General features: G+C 43.0%; 1 protein-coding gene across 1 annotated transcript in view; it reads left to right on the top strand.

Annotated features, from left to right (window-relative positions):
* The window catches only part of LOC122932522 (Rab interacting lysosomal protein), a 47,767-nt gene that overhangs the window by 7,702 nt on the left and 21,838 nt on the right, over positions 1-18,227 (top strand). The window contains exons 2-3 of the mRNA XM_044286988.1: positions 8,708-8,831; positions 10,300-10,421. Of these exons, the coding sequence (XP_044142923.1) occupies positions 8,708-8,831; positions 10,300-10,421 (246 nt within the window). The remainder of the gene's footprint in view (positions 1-8,707; positions 8,832-10,299; positions 10,422-18,227) is intronic.

Raw genomic sequence — 18,227 nt, 5'->3', positions numbered from 1 at the left:
GGTCATGTGAGTTTGCTGGCCAATCAAGAATAGCAATACCATGGTTATTAACCATGTACTGGTACTTTTGGCAGTGTGGGAAGGTGCCAAGTCCTACTGGAAAATGAAATCAGCTTATCCATGAAGTGCTCTATAATTTTCTGGTAGATGGCTGCACTGACTTCGGACTTGATATAGCACAGTGGACCACCTCCAGCATATGACATGACTCCCCAAACCATCACTGACTGTGGAAGTTTCACACTGGACCTCAAGCAGCTTGGATTATGTGCCTCTCCACTCTTTCCTCCAGACTCGGGGACCTTGATATCCAAATGAAACGCAAAACTTACTTTCATCTCAGAACAGAACTTTGGACGACTGAGCAACAGTCCAGTGCTTTTTTTTCTCCTTGGCCCAGATAAGAAGCTTCTGACAACTCTGGGTCATGAGTGGCTTGACACAAGGAATGCAATAGTTGGAGCCCATGTCCTGGATGCATCCATGTGTAGTAGGTCATGAAGCACCGACTCCAGCCACAGTCCACTCCTTGTGAATCTCCCCCTAAATTCTTGAATGGCCTTTTCTGACAACCCGTTCAAGGCTGCGGTTATCCCTTTGCACACCTTTTTCTACCACACTTTTTCCTTCCACTCAACTCTCAATTAATATGCTTGGATACAGCACTCTGTGAACAGCCAGCCTCTTTAGCAATGACCTTTTGTGGCTTACCCTTCCTTGTGGAGGGTGTCAATGACTGTCTGTCTGTCTTCTGGACAACTGTCAAGTTAGCAGTCTTCCCCGTTGTGTAGCCTATTGAAGCAGACTGAGGGACCATTTAAAGGCTCAGAAAACCTTTGCAGGTGTTTTATGCTGATTAGAGTGTGACACCTTGGGGGAGATTTATCAAAACTGGTGTAAAGGAAAACTGGCTAAGTTTAATCTGATTAGTTACTATCAGGTATGAGCGAATCTACTTCGGATGAAACCTCAAGTCAATTCGCATAAAACTTTGTTCCAATACTGTACGGAGCAGGAGCTCCGTACGGTATTAAAATGTATTGGCTCAGATGAGCCGAACTTATTGCGTCGAAAGTCTTGCAAGACTTCGTTCATAAATTAATTTCTACTGTAAAAAAACATTTCCTGAACTCTGGTTTAGTTCCAAGGTACCACTTGGAACCGAACCAGAGTTCGGGATAATTTTTATTTATTTTTTTAAAGTAGAAATTACTTCGAGTCAATACATTCTAATACTGTATGGAGCTCCGGCTCATCCCTAGTTACTATGGGCAACTAAGCTAGTTTTCCTTTACACCACGTTTAAGAAATCTCCCCCTATAGGTCTAAAATATTGAGCTTTTTCACAATATTCTAAATTTCTGAGATACTGACGTTTGGGTTTTCATAGCTGTAAACCATAATCCTAAACAGTTGAAATGGATCACTCTCTGTGTAATGCATCTACACAGTGAGTTTCACTTTTTGAATTATTGATTAACTTTTTGATTATGTTCTAATTTATTGAGATGCACTAGTATATTCCCCTGTTATGCCTTAGTAAAAAGATTGCCCCAAAGCCTTGACCAGAACCTGCCCTTTAATAGACTAATAAATGCCAGAGGATATATACACGTGACTATGAGGGCTCATGCACACGGCCGTATGTATTTTGTGGTCTGCAAAACACAGATCTTTTATTTTTGTGACTCTATTGTAACAATGCCTATCCTTGTCCACAAAACAGACAAGAATAGGACATGTTCTATTTTTTTTTTTTTTTGTGGAACGGACTTGCGGACGTACAGAAAGGTAACGCACATGGAATTTTTTATTTTTTTTTCCAGTAGAAAATTAGTTTTGTAGAAAATCAGATTTGTAATTCAGTGGTGAATTTCCAGAAGTTTTTACAAGCATTTTAGAAGAATTTTTGGTTGAGGTTTCTCTGCTTCTCCATTGACTGATATGGAACTCTAAATGAAATTTACTTCCCAGAAGTAACATGTCACTTCTCACTTTTCAGCTGCTAAGGCCTCATGCACACGACCGTTGTTTTGATCCGCATCCGAGCTGCAGTTTTTGCGGCTTGGATATGGACCCATTTACTTCAATGGGGCCACAAAAAATGCGGACAGCACACAGTGTGCTGTCTACATCTGTTGCTCCGTTCTGCAGTCCGCAAAAAAATATAACCTGTCCTATTCTTGTCCATTTTGCGGACAAGAATAAGCAGTTATATCTATGGCTTTTTGTGCCGTTCCGCAAATTGCAGAACGCACACGGATGCTATCCGTGTTTTGCGGACCGCAAAACGCACAACGGTCGTGTGCATGAGGCCTAACTCGGAGGCAGAGTTTAGCCGCTTGAACCTTTCCTAAGGGTGTGTTCACATGAGTGTGTCCACGACAAAATTCATGGTTTTCATTTTTTATGGTGCAGACCTGCTCTTAGTTTAGCGCCACTGAATGGAGCAAAGCTATGAGCAGACTCCCTCTGCGGCTTTGCAAGTGGTCCGCATGGTGACTACGCCAAGAATGTACTTGTAAATTCCTCACACGATCCGGAAAACCGTGCTGCAAAAATCCTTGGCTGCACGAAGTATGGCGCGGCTTCCCATTGAGTTTCGGCACAGAATCCGCCCAGAACACTCCATCTAAACCCTAAATGTTACTCTTTAAGTAGGTCTTATGTTCTTTAGCCATAACGAAGTGTTCATCTAGAAGTGTTGCCCCTTCCCCTTGCTTACTCTGCGGTAAAGTGGAGGTAAATACAGAATTATGGGGGAACAGCTGTTGCCACTGGAGTTTCCCTTTAACGTTTTCTAGTTTGCCTATTCTAGGATCTATTTATTTATCCATGGTGAAAGAAGGTTGAATGGAAATTGTATTTGTGAAAAATGCATCTGAAGCTGACAGAAGTGAAGGGGAAAGCCCTGCCGACTCCCCTCCCTTCTTTACATAAGGGCGCAGTTACACTAGGGATTTTCCTGAAAAGAAACATTTGATACCATTCTTATTGTGAGAAGTTCCTCAAAAATATTCTGCACGGTGGCGCGTCCATCTGTTGTCCTGTATTACTACTTTACTATCTGAGCATTTCTGTCGTTCTGGAAGATGCTGATCCTAGGGTCAGAAGGGAGTCTGCTGCCAGCTCATGGTCTTCTAGGTCTCTGGTTTTATTCCAGTGTTTGTCTGCTTGCTTCGTTCTTTCCAAGTAATCTGGATTAGGACGAATGCACACGGCCATGTTCCACGGCCAAGAGCGGTCCGTGGTATGCCGGGCTGGATTCCTGTTCAGAGCAGGAGCGCACGGCGTCATTGGTTGCTATGACGCCGTGCGCTTCATGCCGCCGCTGCTGTACAGTAATACACTCGTATAGATCATACCAGTGTATTACTGTCGTGCAGCGGCGGCATGAAGAGCACGGCGTCATAGCAACCAATGATGCCGTGCGCTCCTGCCATCAATATATACCCTGAAACCCTGCTGATCAGTTGTCTGCAGTAGCTCTGGCACCTCCACTATAGCTCCATCCACTGTGTACCCTGGACGTAGCTTATTATTGCAGTATTGCTCCCACAGAGTGCTGCAGTAACCAGCTCTGTCCACCGCACAATGGGTGGAGCTGTGTAGCTCTGGGTCCTGACCTCCACCAGAACATCTGATCAGCGTGCTCGTCGGACCCCCACCAATCACATATTATTGGTCTGTCCTGAGGATAGGCCTTCAAGATAAGGCCTCTTTCACATGAACGTATTTTTTTTTTTTTTTTCGTTCCTTTTTTGTGTTTTTTCCATTTGCGTTCCCTATGCGGAACCATTCATTTCAATGGTTCCACAAAAAAAATGGGAGTTACTCCGTGTGCATTCCGTTTCTGTATTTCCGTATATCCGTTCCGCTAAAAGATAGAACTTGTCCTATTATTGTCCGCAAATAACGTTCCGTCACTCCATTTAAGTCAATGGGTCAGCAAAAAGTACGGAATGCATACAGAACACATCCGTATGTCATCTGCTTTTTGCGGATCCATGCCCCTTTTGCCCATGTGTTTACTGTTTACAAACATTACAGTAATGATTTACACTTGTGCGTTGCGTGAAAATCGCAGCAAGCTCTATATTGTGCGTTTTTCACGCACATAGGCCCCATAGAAGTGAATAGGGCTGCGTGAAAATCGCAAGCATCCGCAAGCAAGTGCGGATGCGGTGCGATTTTCATGCACGGTTGCAAGGAGACGATCGGGATGGGGACCCGATCTTTATTACATGGTTATAAGGGAAAATAATAGCATTCTGAATACAGAATGCATAGTACAATAGCGCTGGAGGGGTTAAAAAAAAATAATAATAATAATTTAACTCTCCTTAATCCACTTGTTCGCGCAGCCCGCATCTCTTCTGTCTTCTTCTGTGAGGAATAGGACCTTTTTGATGACGTCACTGCGTTCATCACATGGTCCGTCACATGATCCATCACAATCCGCATCCGGACCTTATTCGGACACGCTCGTGTGAAAGAGGCCTACAGGATTTCCATGGTGTCTGTTCTAGATGATAAAATGTGTCACGATATTTCAGCAATTCTTGTGAAGAGCTGCTTGCATGTTTGTGCTGTTCTATGTGAGTTCTCCAATAGAAAAACATAAGGGGAATTTCTTTAAATCAATTTTGCTTGTGTTTTTGTTGCTGTAATGTGCACAAGATTTATTAAATGTTGCATAATGTTAGATTTTTTTTATTTTTTTTTATTAGTTTTATGTATCTTTAAAAAAAATAACACTTTCATCTAGAGATGTTACCCCCTGGAGTTACATAGTTAATACGGCTGAAAAAAGTCCATCAAGTTCAACCAATGGAACTTGTCAGCCTGATAGCGAATCGTACCTTCTTTCCCACCCACTTTTCAAATGTGGCAAGAGCAGCGTAAAATTATAAAGTTGCAGATTTACACACAAAAACGTCATGTGTCAAAATGCGTTTTTAATTTTATTTATTCTTTGTTAAGGGACTTTATAAATTCCCCCTTTAGTGCCCCCATCCCCTGCACAGCTTACAGCCGTCGTCAGTTTACTGCTCTTCACGTTTTTCCTTCTTTTGCAGTTTCACTTTCCTTTCTCTGATCTGAGCGGCCAAGCGACTAAAGATCACTTCTAGCAGCAGGAAACATTTGCAGGCGTACTGCTCGTCGCCTTGGTTACATTAGGGTACTTTCACACTTGAGGCAGATGATTCCGGCAGGCAGTTCCGTTGCATTTGTCATCCGGAAAAACGGATCCTGTATAAAAAAAAAATTGCATTTTTAAAGGTCTGCGCAGACGGGAAAGCTGGGTCCGTTTTGCCGGAACACTTAATGCTGGATCCAGCACTAATACACTTCAATGTAAATTATTGCCGGATCCGGCATTCCGGCAAGTGATCATTATTTTTGGCCGGAGAGATAACCGCAGCATGCTGCGGTATTTTCTCCGTCCAAAAAACGTAGGAGGGCCTGAACTGATGCATCCTGAACGGATTGCTCTCCATTCAGAATGTATTAGGATAAAGCTGATCATTTTTTTCCGGTATTGACCCCCTGTGACGGAACTCAACACCGGAAAACAAAAACGCTAGTGTGAAAGTACCCTTAGAGCGCATTCACACGCTACGGATTTTGTTGCACAGTTTTGTTCAGTGGCAAGCATATGGATTTCTGCTAGCCCCATTCAGGTGGATGGAAATGATTTTTCCATCATGGAATTTCCGCGACTGAAAATCAGTTCCATTCATCTGTATGGGGTTTGCAGAAATCCAATGAATAAAACGGACTTTCAGTGGAAAATTGTGCAACAAAATCTACAGTGTGTGAAGGCGTCCTAATTGAAATGTGTAATGTCTGGTATTGCAGCTCAGCTTTTTTATTATTATTATTATTATTATTATTATTATTATTTATTATTAATAATTTTTTTTTTTTTTATCTTCACCCATTACACAGACACGTCCTCCCGACCCTCTTAGATGTGTGTGTGTATGTATGTATGTATATGTGTGTGTGTATATATATATATATATATATATATATATATATATATATATATATATATATATATATATATATATATATAATTTTGTCTGTACAGTAAGCAGGTGGCAGTGGATTGTGTCCTTTGTTATTGGGGACATGATCTCCACCACTTCCCCTCTAGATATGACTTGCGTGTAATACTTGTCGTGCAGTTCAGCGAGGTTATCAGCCGATGACCGTCTGCTGGGAAAATACTCTGCGCTCCTATTGCTTGCTCGTCCACTTCCTTGTAAATGATTAGCTTTCCTACAATCCAACAGCATGCTGTATTCTGTAATCTTATCTCCAGACAATTCAGCATCCTTATGGGAAATCATATGATTCCCATCCTCGTACAGGCTGATTTCATTACAGGGATAATACTGGGCTGCATTCACATGACAGTGAAAAATGATGTCTGTTAAAAACTGCAAAATTATACCTTTTTAACAGACGTTTTTTTCACTGATGCCGGGCATTAAAAACAGTCCCCATCAATCTTTTGGGGGCTGTTGGTCCGTGAACATGTTCTGTTTTTTGAGGTCTTATATTCACTGGCTGTCAAAAAAAACGGCCATATCAATAACCCCATAGACTTTTTCATTTTTCTTCAAACGGATTTGTGAAGGCCATTAAAAAAAAAAAAGGTCTGTTTTTCACTGTCATGTGAATGTAGACTTCTCTTTATGATTCAGTGTTTTCTTGCATATTTTAGGCTTTGTTTCCCAATTTTCCAAAGTCAGGATAGGTCATCAATATTTGATAAGTGGGTCTCCATCTCCCGGCACCCCTTCAGATCAGGTATTTAATGACACGAGCGCTGGAGCCTTTTCACAGCTTACCAAGCACAGTGCCGTATATTGTACAGTGACTCTGCTTTGCTATTCACTTGGATGGGACTGAGCTGCACAAAATTCATGTGACCAATGGACCTGACGTCCGAGACGAGAAAGAGATGGACAGTGGTGCTGAGAGTCTAATGACTTATCCTCAGGAGACTAAACAGCTATACTCTATAGACTAAACCGCTATAAAAATATAATGCAAAGGGCTCATTTTTTTTATCTGATCCGCATATTTTGTGGGTCAGACCCATTCAGTTCATTGGGGCCGTTACAGATGCAGACAGCTGCCACATCCGTGTGTCTGTTCCGTGGCCCCGCAAAACAATAGAAGGTCCTATTGTCTATTATTGGACAAGGATAGGACAGCTCTACAGAGGTCAGGAGGTTCTGCTCCGTGAAATGCGGAAAGCACACAGCTGATTTCCAAGTTTTGCGGACCTCAAAACGGCCTATGGTCGTGTACATGTGGCCTTAATCTGATGGAAAAACGAATGGAGGTGTAAGCATAGCCACTATTGTTGTTGTCACGATTGTTATGCGGTATTTTATGTAGTTGCGTCTTTTTTTATGATGTAGGGTCATCATGGGCATTCCCAAGTTCTTTTTTTTCACCCACTTAAATCGTTAAGAGATAATAAGGTTGGGTGTTCCAGGGACTTGGACATAATGTATGGTATTTACTCTGATTCACATTTTCTCATACTTTTTTCTCCTTCTTGGCTGGCCTTGATCTTACAGTATTCACCTAATGAGCTCTTTACATCCCCACTGAAAATGTTATCTGCTTACACCAGTGGCCAGCAACCTCTGGCAGGCCTACGCTTGTGAAACTACAACTCCCAGCATGTACAGTTTATTACTCCACTTTATAGCGCTGATATATTATACAGTGCTTTACAGATATATTCATTGCTTGCTGTGCCCAGTAGAACTCAGTCTAAATTCCCTAACTATATGTTTTATGGAGTGTGGGAGGAAATCGGAGACCCACACAAACACGTGGAGAACATGCATATTCCCTGCAGATGCTGTCCTTGGTCAGATTCGAGCTTAGTACCTGAGAGCTAAGTCTTTCAGCAGAAGCTTGGGATTGTGTGACTCCCAGCAGTCTAACCCTGACAGCGTATTGCATTCACTAATGTGCATGGATAAAATTATTCTACCTTTCTTCAAGGGCCAGACTACGACCACCCATAATATTAAAACCACCTGGCTAGTATTGTGTAGATCTCTCTCATGCCACCACAGTTGCTTAGCTATTCTTGACGCAACCTTATAAGTGAATGGAGAATGGTAGCATTTGTAGTTGCAGTTTCACAACAGCTGGAGTGCCACAAGTTGCTAACCCCTGGCTTACACATCAGGGGCCATCTATGCTCTTTGCAGTATATATGGACCACGTACACGGAACTCAGAGTAAGGGTCCATTCACACATCCGCAAAATTGGTCCGGATCCGTTCCGCAATGTTGCGGAACCGGATCCGGACCCATTCATTTTCAATAGGGCCGCAAAAGATGCGGACAGCACAGTGTGCAGTCCGCATCCGCACTTTCGTTCCACATTGGCTCTTCATAAAAATAGAACATGTCCTATTCTTGTCCGCAGACACGGACAAGAAAAGGCATTTCTATTTAAAGTGCCGGCCATGTGCGGTCCATAAAATGCAGAACGCACATGGCCGGTGTCCGTGTTTTGCTGATCCGAAATTTGGGGCCCGCAAAACACTTGCGGACATGTGAATGGACCCTTACTATGTACACTGCTGTATTCAGATCAGTTTATTATGAGACCGGTTCTATAAACTGTGTTTTTTGTTTTTTGCTCTGTACTTCTGCACAGGATCTAGAGCAGAAGCTGCTGGAAGCTCAGAGAAAAGAACATGACCTTCAGAACCAGCTGTCCCAACTTACTGAAGAGAACCAGAAACTCTTGGTCCAAATGACAGAGACAAAATCCCAGGGAGGTAGGGTTAGTTTATCAGCTCTGTAATATTTAATTGTACAATAAAATGCCAGTCACAGTATGTTTTGTTATTAAATATGTTTTAATATACAATATTATTAATAAAGCAGGAAAACGGATATGTCAAAGGCTGATACAAAAAGGAGATGCGTTATTGTTGACATGCCGTGTGTCCACTGCAGTCAGTTAGTGGTCACAGTGGTGACTTCAGTTATGTCTCTGTTTAGGAGTGACATGGTGTGTAAACACATGACCACTGCCTGTGCCAATGATATTGTGTGGCAATTGTCTGCAGTGGTCACATCCAGTGTCAGGATAACGTCTGTGGAGCTGGATAAATAGACTGGTGATGGGTTTGGGTGCAAGGGTTGTTAAAGTTCCAAAGAGCAAGATTCACAGACCATTGCCAGCAGTATTGGCACCATTACGGTACGTGTTAAAGATACCAGTTCTGTCAACAGCAACATGTTGACCGTTTCCATCTAAAAGTTTTATTACTCTGCAATACATTTTTGTCTGCAGATTTCTGTCATCTGCAAAGACGTTAGGTTCTCAGTGTGCAGTTAAGCTCATGATGGTCCTAGAGCCAGCAAACAATATCCTATACAAGCATCACACCCAAAATGTGGCCTAGTAAAGCATTGCTGTAAACCAGTAGAGGACATGATGAAATCTACGTTTTGTGGAACCTGAACTGATTGATCCACAAGGGCAGACACATGTAAACACAGCAGCAATTTATTTTTGCATGCCCCTTTTTAAGATCTTTTAGTGCTCCCTTGAGAGTGGTTGCAGCACATTTTCTTGCTTCATGGCATCTATATAAAGAATCGGTGCAGCCATTGAAATGAATGGGCTCCCAGAGCGACTCGCAAGTTTATATGACTCCAGATTTCCCCAAAATGTTGTCATGTTGGAGTTTTTTTTTTTTTTTTTTTTGTGATTCTACAGTCGTGGCAACTTGTGAGATGTGCTATGATCCCATTCAATGTAATGCCTGAACTGCTACATGTCAATCTCTGGGCATGCAATGGGTATCTCTGTCAAGGTACTGTGGAGCCGCATCCTTCAGCTGCCCGTGCAACACGACATAAGTCATCTGATGTGGTCAAATGTGATCATTTTGGCCAACCATGTTTTGTTAAAAACAATTGTATGCCATGAGCTGAATTCAGCCGATCATTTGCCATCTTTTTAAAGTCTAGAGGGGTCTTAGCCGGCTCCCTGATCATCCAGTTTGGTCTACTATATTCATGGTGGGATCATTTCATGAATGATCCCATGGAAGAACGATCTTCTGGTTGATACTTTTCTTACCCGTATAGCAAGCTTTACTTACCAGTCTTCATTTCTAGGATCTACATGCAGCCGTACATATAATAATATTATTATTTTAATTTTTTTGTCTGTCCATGTGAATATAAGAATTGTTGGTCAACTGGATAACTAATTGTATGTGTTCCCTTAAGAATGTGCAGCAAGGGAAGAGCGAGATCTGATGCTCAAGTTGAAAGTAGTTGTGGACAGACAGAGGGACGAAATCCGATCCTTGACACATGAGATCCAGCAGAAGAACAGAGACACAGAAGCGGTAAGAGCCTAATTAAGACTTCACTCTAAAGTCTCTCATCTTCACTTTATTGACCACTTTGAGGGTGTGCTCCTTCATGGGCGAGCCAGCGATGTGGCTAATTATTTTCATTCTGCACATTTTAGCTTTGTAGTGACATTGCCACGCACTGAATCAGTGACACAAGTCATCATGGAATGTATTTATCTGGCTAATAAACACACGCACTTGTCAAAATGTACACTTGGTATACGATGATCCTAATACGCTGTGATAATTAGGGTCAGGCTAGTTGCAAAGACAAATATTCTCTAGCTTGACTAACAGAACAGTGAGAGAAGAGGTTTGATGGGTAGGACATGATGTAAATGATGTAGATTATTAGGATTAGTAGAACCGCTCGTGTCTTTGCAGACAACACTAAAGGCCCCTTTACACAGGTCAGTTTTGAAGGCGATTGTCAGGAGGGGAAGCGTTCCTTCCCGACATGCACCTGCTCGTTTGCGGAGGAGACGGCTGCTATTACATGCAGCGATCTCCTCCACAGTGTGGGGAGGAGTGACCACTAATGCCATCACTCGTACCCATACAGACTCGTTTGCCGGCAGCAGGTGCTGTTTACACAGCGCGATCTGCTGCCGGCAAACAATGATATTTGTGACTGCACTTTTACACCGCCAGATAATCGCTAACAAGCATTCCCATGAACGCATGTCAGCGATCATCTGACCGAGAATCGGCCCTTGTAAAGGGACCTTTAGCTGTGAAGTGTAATACCGCAATGGATTAGAGTTTACAGGTTACAGATTTATTGTTTTGGCATCTATGTGGTAAAGCGGAGATTACATGTTTATTACAGTGGGAGAGCGGTCTGGGCAACAGCTTATCTTCTGCAGGAACAATGGATCAGACAAGGTGAAATCCTTCCTGCCTGATCCCATTTCTGGTTTTGCACTACAAGAGATCCCCAATCACATAAGATCATCAGCCAATCCTGTCCAAATTGGCTGGCTTTTTTTTTTTTTCCTCAGGATTTTAATACTGATGACCTATCCTCGGGATACGTCATCAATATTAGATCGGCTGGGGTCTGACACCTGGCACCCCCGTTGATCAGCTGGTTGAAGAGAAGGCCACTCTTTAAGACATGCTGTATGAGGTGAAGATGGTGTAAGAGTGTAAAAAGATGCGGTCTGTGTGCATTCCACATTTTTTTTCGGGTGCCATTGCAAATAAATTGTGGCTTGACCACACGGAATCGGTCACACACAGATGACATGTGCTGTACTCTAGCTGTGAAAGTGAAGGCCCCTGGCTGCCCCGGTATTTGATGTAGATACACCAAGGTGGAATCCTCCACATACATAGAACACAAGGTGGAGGCAGTCTAGTGACTTGTTCACATGGCCATTTCCTCAGGCTGTTCCTGGCCTTCTCCACTAGGGTGCAGGACAGGATTCTGCAGACAGCAGAATCCCCTGTATTTGGGCATTTGCATGGATGCCCCCACCAGGAAATTTCACTGTAGAGTCTAAGGCTTTTTGACCCACACAAGACAGTAGGCCTAGGTACACAAAAAAAACAAAAAAAAAAAAAAAAAAAAAAAAAACAAAACATTTTTCTTTCACGGATCCATGTTCCCGATCTGAGAATCTCACTGCTGAAAGCAGACAAAAAAAACATGCAAAGGAGAAAATCACCTGTGAAGATTCCAGTCTGATACAGTCACATGCTGCTGACACTTCCCATGCAGTTCACAATTTCAGAAATGCATAAAAAATTCTCTATATAAACACAGACTTCCTTTCCCAAGGTTTCTTAAGGATACAGCGTGATGGCTATAGGACCAGTATCCAGAAATAAATGAGATCTATACATCGACCAATGTTCTTTCTCTATTTTTGTGGACTGGTACAATGAAGGCTCTGTTCACAAGATTTCAGCCAAAGAAAAAACCCAGAATAGTTTAGGCTTACTAACCAGTGATGAATGAAGCGCCCTCACTCAGGACTCTTGTCTATGACAAAGAGCTTCTCTAATGCTGGAGGACCCTGCGCATCCATGCATTACAAGGACAGCCTATCGGTAATATTCAGAAGCGTGTAATGCAACATTTCTCCAGTGGTGGCACTGTGGGGATATTCAACACACGCTGCTGATCTTCATGCATAGATCGCTGGAACAAAAAGTGGTTTCCAAAGCAGACAACAGAAGTAAAGTAAAAATGAACAAAACAAGTAAGGGGAGGGACATCCCCCTGCTGCAAGGGCCGCATGGGAACGGCAGCAGGGACCCGACCTAGGGTATTTAAACCCTTCAGCGCGCGGTCAGAAGGATCCAAGCCAGCCTGCAAGCATCTGTGGATCCACTTATGGAAAACGCTATATCCCGGTCTGGTACCATGGAGGAAGAGGGTAGTCGGCGCACTGATGTCCAGGAGGGTCATGACGCCACACCGGTATTCCTGGTGGGGTAAGGGGGTCAATCCCCACCTTCAGTGTCTAATAGGGGCTTATTCTTTTATTTTATTTTTAGATTATTAAAGAGGGCCCTAGGAAAGCTAGCACTAAATCTAAACTAAGAGAGTGTGCTGTATGCAAGAAAAAACTCGCTCCTTCCTGGTCTAAGTTGGTATGTCAGCATTGTGTGAACAAGGTGGTAGAGGAGGAATCCCCGTCGCTACTTCAGAGTATCAAAGATGTTGTCAAATATGAAGTTTCCAATTCAATGACAATGTTTAAAAAGTGCCTCCCTTCCTCAGCCTCGGGCAAGCAGGGTCACTCTAATATTGTATCCGATTCAGAGTCTTCAGATGAGAATGAGCAAGGAGAGATCCTAGAAGATTTAAACTCTTCCTCAGATGAAGAAACCACGGGTAGACCGTTATTTTCCCCTGAGGATATGGATTCTCTGCTCAAGGCTATTAGAGCCACTATGAAGGTGGATGAATCTAGGGAACAAAAATCTATTCAAGATATAATGTTTGGTGACCTGGGGCACAAAAGATCAAGAGTCTTTCCGTTAAACGAAAATATAAAATATTTAATTCAGAAAGAGTGGAAAAAAACCTGACGTTTTATATCCCTAGAAATGTTAAAAGAAAATATCCTTTTGATGAGGACGGGTCCTCCTGGTGGGATAGGCCTCGTAAATTGGACGCCCCAATCGCCAAGATTTCTAAAAGGTCTGCTTTGCCTTTTGAGGACCTCGGTGCCTTTAAAAAATCTAATGGGAAGAAGTATACTTTAAAGTATGGGAGGTTTCTACACAGGCATTTAAACCAAATATTGCCATTACCTCTACTGCCAGGTCTTTAAAGTTATGGCTACAAGAGTTAGAATCTCATATCCAGAGTAAAACCTCCAGAGACCAGTTGCTAAGGGTGTTTCCTACCATCTTTAAAGCGGTGGGCTTAATTTCTGATTCTTCTGCGGATGCATTAAGATTAAATGCCAGGTCAGCAGCTCTATCTAATTCTGCTAGGATGGCCATTTGGCTTAAGGGGTGGTGTGGTGACACAGGTTCAAAAATGTGCCAGGGAGATCTCCTTTCTGGGTCTGTTTTGGACGACCTTTTAGAAAAGGCCTCTGACAACAAAAAAGGCTTTCCTGTTGCCAGACCCCCTAAAAGACAACCGTTTTTTCGCAGAAACGATTTCAATAGAACAGACAAAAAGCTGAATAATTGGAAAGAAAACAGAGGTAGGAAGGATAAGGGATTCCTCTTTAATACCCAGTCCACTTCAGGGCCCAAGGCTGGTCAACAATGACTGTCACTGTCCCATGGGGGGGAAGACTTTCTCTCTTTTCTCGGGCTTGGGAAAAAATCTTGGCAAGTCCTTGGATTATTGGTATTGTAAAAGACGGGTTTCGTCTAGAGTTTCTCTCCCCCGCCAGAAAGATTAAAAATTACAAATCTGGTTCCAAATTCTGTAAGAGACTTGGCACTAAGACAAGAAGTTTTTTTTTTCCCTTTTAAAGAAAAAGGTTCTTGTTCCTGTTCCAAACCAGAGAAGGGGAGGGTTTTTTATTCGTCCCTATTTCTTGTACTCTAGCCAGACGGCTCATTCAAAATGATTATAAACCTGAGCGACTTAAATCAGTACCTAACATACAAAAAATTCTGAATGGAATCCGTACAGTCTGCAATAAAACATCTCTTCAAAGACTGTCATGGCAATCATAGACATAAAGGAGGGGCCAGCTGTGGGGCCAACCTATTATCACATCCCAATTCATGCAGATTTTCAAAAATATCTGAGTGGCGGTGTCTATGGAAGGCAAAGTTCATCATTTACAATACAGAGCACTTACGTTTGGAATATCTTAGGCCCCCAGTTTTTTTTTTACGAAACTGATGGCAGAGGTTATGGCTCAAATAAGGAAAAGAGACATTTTGGTTATTCCTTATTTGGACGGTCTTCTAGTGGTGGCAGAATCGGAAAGCCTTCTAACCTCTCGTCTTCTAGAAGTAATAGAAATTCTAGCAAAGCTAGGATGGCAGATAATCTGGGAAAAGTCAAACCTGACCCCTTCCCAAAAATGTGTGTTTCTAGGACTGATTCTGGATTCTGTGAAGCAACTTTGCATCCTCCCTCAGCGCAAGATATCCCAAATAAGAGAAGTGCCTAAAAAAAAATAGAACTATCAGGCAAGGGATGGCAGTATTAGGCAGAATGACCTCCACGATACCTGCTCTTGGGCCCTGTTTTACTCCAGGAAGCTTTAATGGCAGATTCTAAAAGAGTGGCAGGGATCATTGTCCCCGTTGGATGCCCCACTTCCTCTCACCCCTCAGGTGATACAATCCTTAACCTGGTGGCTGGAACCTTCAAATCTGACTCTGGGCCTCCCTTGGGATCTACAGGAGCAAATAACCATCACCACAGATGCCAGTCTGACTGGGTGGGGGGCCTATTGTCAATGTCGGATTCGGCAGGGGGTGTGGAGTTCAACAGAGTCAGGATTCCCAGAATATGAGGGAGAGCTGTTCTATGGGCCTTAAGAGAATTCCTACCCAAAATACGAGGAAAGGGACTGAAAATCTTCAGACAGCGCCACGCTGGTATCCTACCTAAACAGGCAAGGAGGGACAAGGTCAGAAAATCTTATGTCCTTAGCCACAGACATTTTTTTTCTCGCATCATTCCTTATTTTTCTTTCATCAAGGCAGTACACTTAAAGGGAACAGAAAACAAGGTGGCAGATTATCTAAGCAGAAACCATTTGGATCAGGGAGAATGGTGTTTAAACCAAGAAGTCTTCAGTCAGATAGTTCAGCTGTGGGGCCAACCTCAAGTAGACCTTTTTGCAACCAGACAGAACAAAAAATACAACCTATTCTTTTCTCTAAATCCGAAAGATTTTCAGTCTGGGATAGACGCCTTCTCCCTTCGATGGCCGGATCAGCCTTTCCTCCTCTAAGACTACTTCCGAGGGTATTACAGAAGCTGAGGCAGGAACAGACAAGGCTCATTCTAATCGCCCCTTTCTGGCCAAGGAGAACGTGGTTCACTTGGTTCAGGAAGCTATCTCTTGCAGATCCCTGGATTCTTCAGGACAGGCAGGATCTGTTGTTTCAGGGTCCTGTCCTCCATCCGGAAATGAGAAACCTTTATCTAACAGCCTGGTATTTGAAGGGGAAATCCTAAAGCGTAGGGGTCTATCTAAGGAAGTTATATCTACCTTTTTATCATGTAGGGAAGAAGTAACCTCTACTATTTACCTCAGAGGTTGGAAGGCCTTCTTAAATTTTTCTAAATTGCCGGTCGATCCCTTGAGTTCTCTTCCTATGTCCAAAATTTTAGATTTTTTTTTTACAAAAGGGTCTTGATAAGAACCTAAGACTTGGCACCCTTAAAGTTCAAGTTTTTGCCCTTGGTGCTTTCTTTGATTTCCCTATTGCCAATCATTCGTGGATTAGAAGGTTCTTTAAAACGGTGATCAGATCTTCCGTTCCCCCGTGGGATCTTAATCTAGTTTTGTCTAGAATGATGGCGCCTCCTTTCGAACTTCTGCAGTATTTATCTATTAAAACATTGTCTTTCAAAACTGCTTTTCTGGTGGCTATCACCTCTGCCAGGCGTGTGGGTGAGATTTCTGCCTTTTCAGCCTCTCCTCCTTGGGCCTCATGTACACGACCGTTGTGTGTCTTGCAGTCTGTAAATTGCGGATCTGCAAAACATGGATGGTGTCCGCGTGCGTTCCGCAATTTGCGGAACGGCACTGACAGCCATTGATATAACTGCCTATTCTTGTCCGCAAAACGGACAAGAATAGGACAGGTTATTTTTTTTTGAGGACCACGGAACGGAGCGACAGATGCAGACAGCATACAGAGTGCTGTCCGCATCTTTTGCGGCCCCATTGAAGTAAATGGGTCCGCATCCAAGCCTCAAAAACTGCAGCTCGGATGCGGACCAAAACAGTGGTCGTGTGCATGACGCCCTATACTAACATCCTGGAGGACAGAGTGCTCATTAAACCAGATCCTTTGTTTCTACCTAAAGTGGTCTCCCTGTTTCATAGGACCCAAGACTTTGTTCTTCCATCCTTATGTCAATCCCCAAAGAACGAGAAAGCGAGGAGGTTCCATTGGCTAGACGTCAAAAGATGCCTCTCTGAATATCTGAAAGTCACTGGTCAATGGAGCAAATCTTCTAGACTTTTTGTACAGTTTGGTGGAAAAAACAAAGGTAATAAAGTTTCTTCTGGAACTTTTATCTAGATGGATAATGAGGCTATAGCTTTAGCCTATTCCTCAGCGGGGAAAACTCCCCCTTTGGGATTTGGTGCTCACTCAACCAGATCCATTTCTACTTCTTGGGCAGGGCTGATGCATCTCTAGCACAAATTTGTAGGACTGCTACCTGGAAGTCTCAATGTACTTTTTTTCATCAATACAGGTTGGATTTAGACTCTAAGGACCATTTATCTTTCGGCAGGAAGGTCTTGCAGGCAATAGTTCCCCCCCCCCCCCCGTTTCCCCTAAGCTAGTTACTATTCTAGTCTTCTCTCAAGGGTAGTGTCATGGGCGTAAGGAAAATTCAGGATTATATTACCGGTAATCGTTTTTCCATGAGCCCATGACTGCACCTGGGATTTATTCCCACCTTATGTTTTCAGCGAGTATATAATGCATATTAAAAAAAAGTTTGTGTTAGATGTGTTTTAGGACAAGTTCTCGCAATTAACTGGTGGTATAGGGGCAGAGCCCCTCCTTAGCTCTCCACGAAAGTTCCTGTCCTGGATGGAGGCAGTCTCTCAAGGGTGCGGTCATGGGTGTAGGGGAAATAGCACCTATAATGACTATAGATGGCATCCTCTGTTGAAGTACTAGTAAGGACTTTCTCCCTGAGAAGCACGTGGCCTTGTCATCCTGCCTGGCATGTGTGTATGCTATTTAAATGGCTACAGGATACGTTTATTGCCACCTACCCATGTGAGACAAGCAGTCTAAAAACAGAGCAAAGGTTTATGGTGACCTTCTGACACTGAGTGCAATAGATGGAGATTAGGTTTCAAAAGCTTCTCTTGGAACATTCAGTTTAGAAGAGCACCTGTCACCTGCTATCTGTTCTGTATGCATTATTTATACAGTATAGCAGTATGTAGTGCCGGCTGCCCATTTCTAGAACCAGTGTGTCATGGTGAGAGGCGTACACCACAGTTTATTTATGTGGCCCTCTGCTGTCAGGTTCTTTAAGGATGCTTATATTACCTTGTTTTATAGGACATAAAGGTGATAAGCTGGATGACGGTTGTCAGCATGACCGTTCTGTGACTCACACACAAGTGACAGATATATATATGGGAAAACCCCAGTACG

This window comes from Bufo gargarizans, chromosome 3 (assembly GCF_014858855.1).
Source record: "Bufo gargarizans isolate SCDJY-AF-19 chromosome 3, ASM1485885v1, whole genome shotgun sequence".
NCBI lineage: Eukaryota > Metazoa > Chordata > Amphibia > Anura > Bufonidae > Bufo > Bufo gargarizans.
The sequence above is the reverse complement of the archived record's forward strand: the minus strand, read 5'-3'. Positions and strand labels throughout refer to the sequence as shown.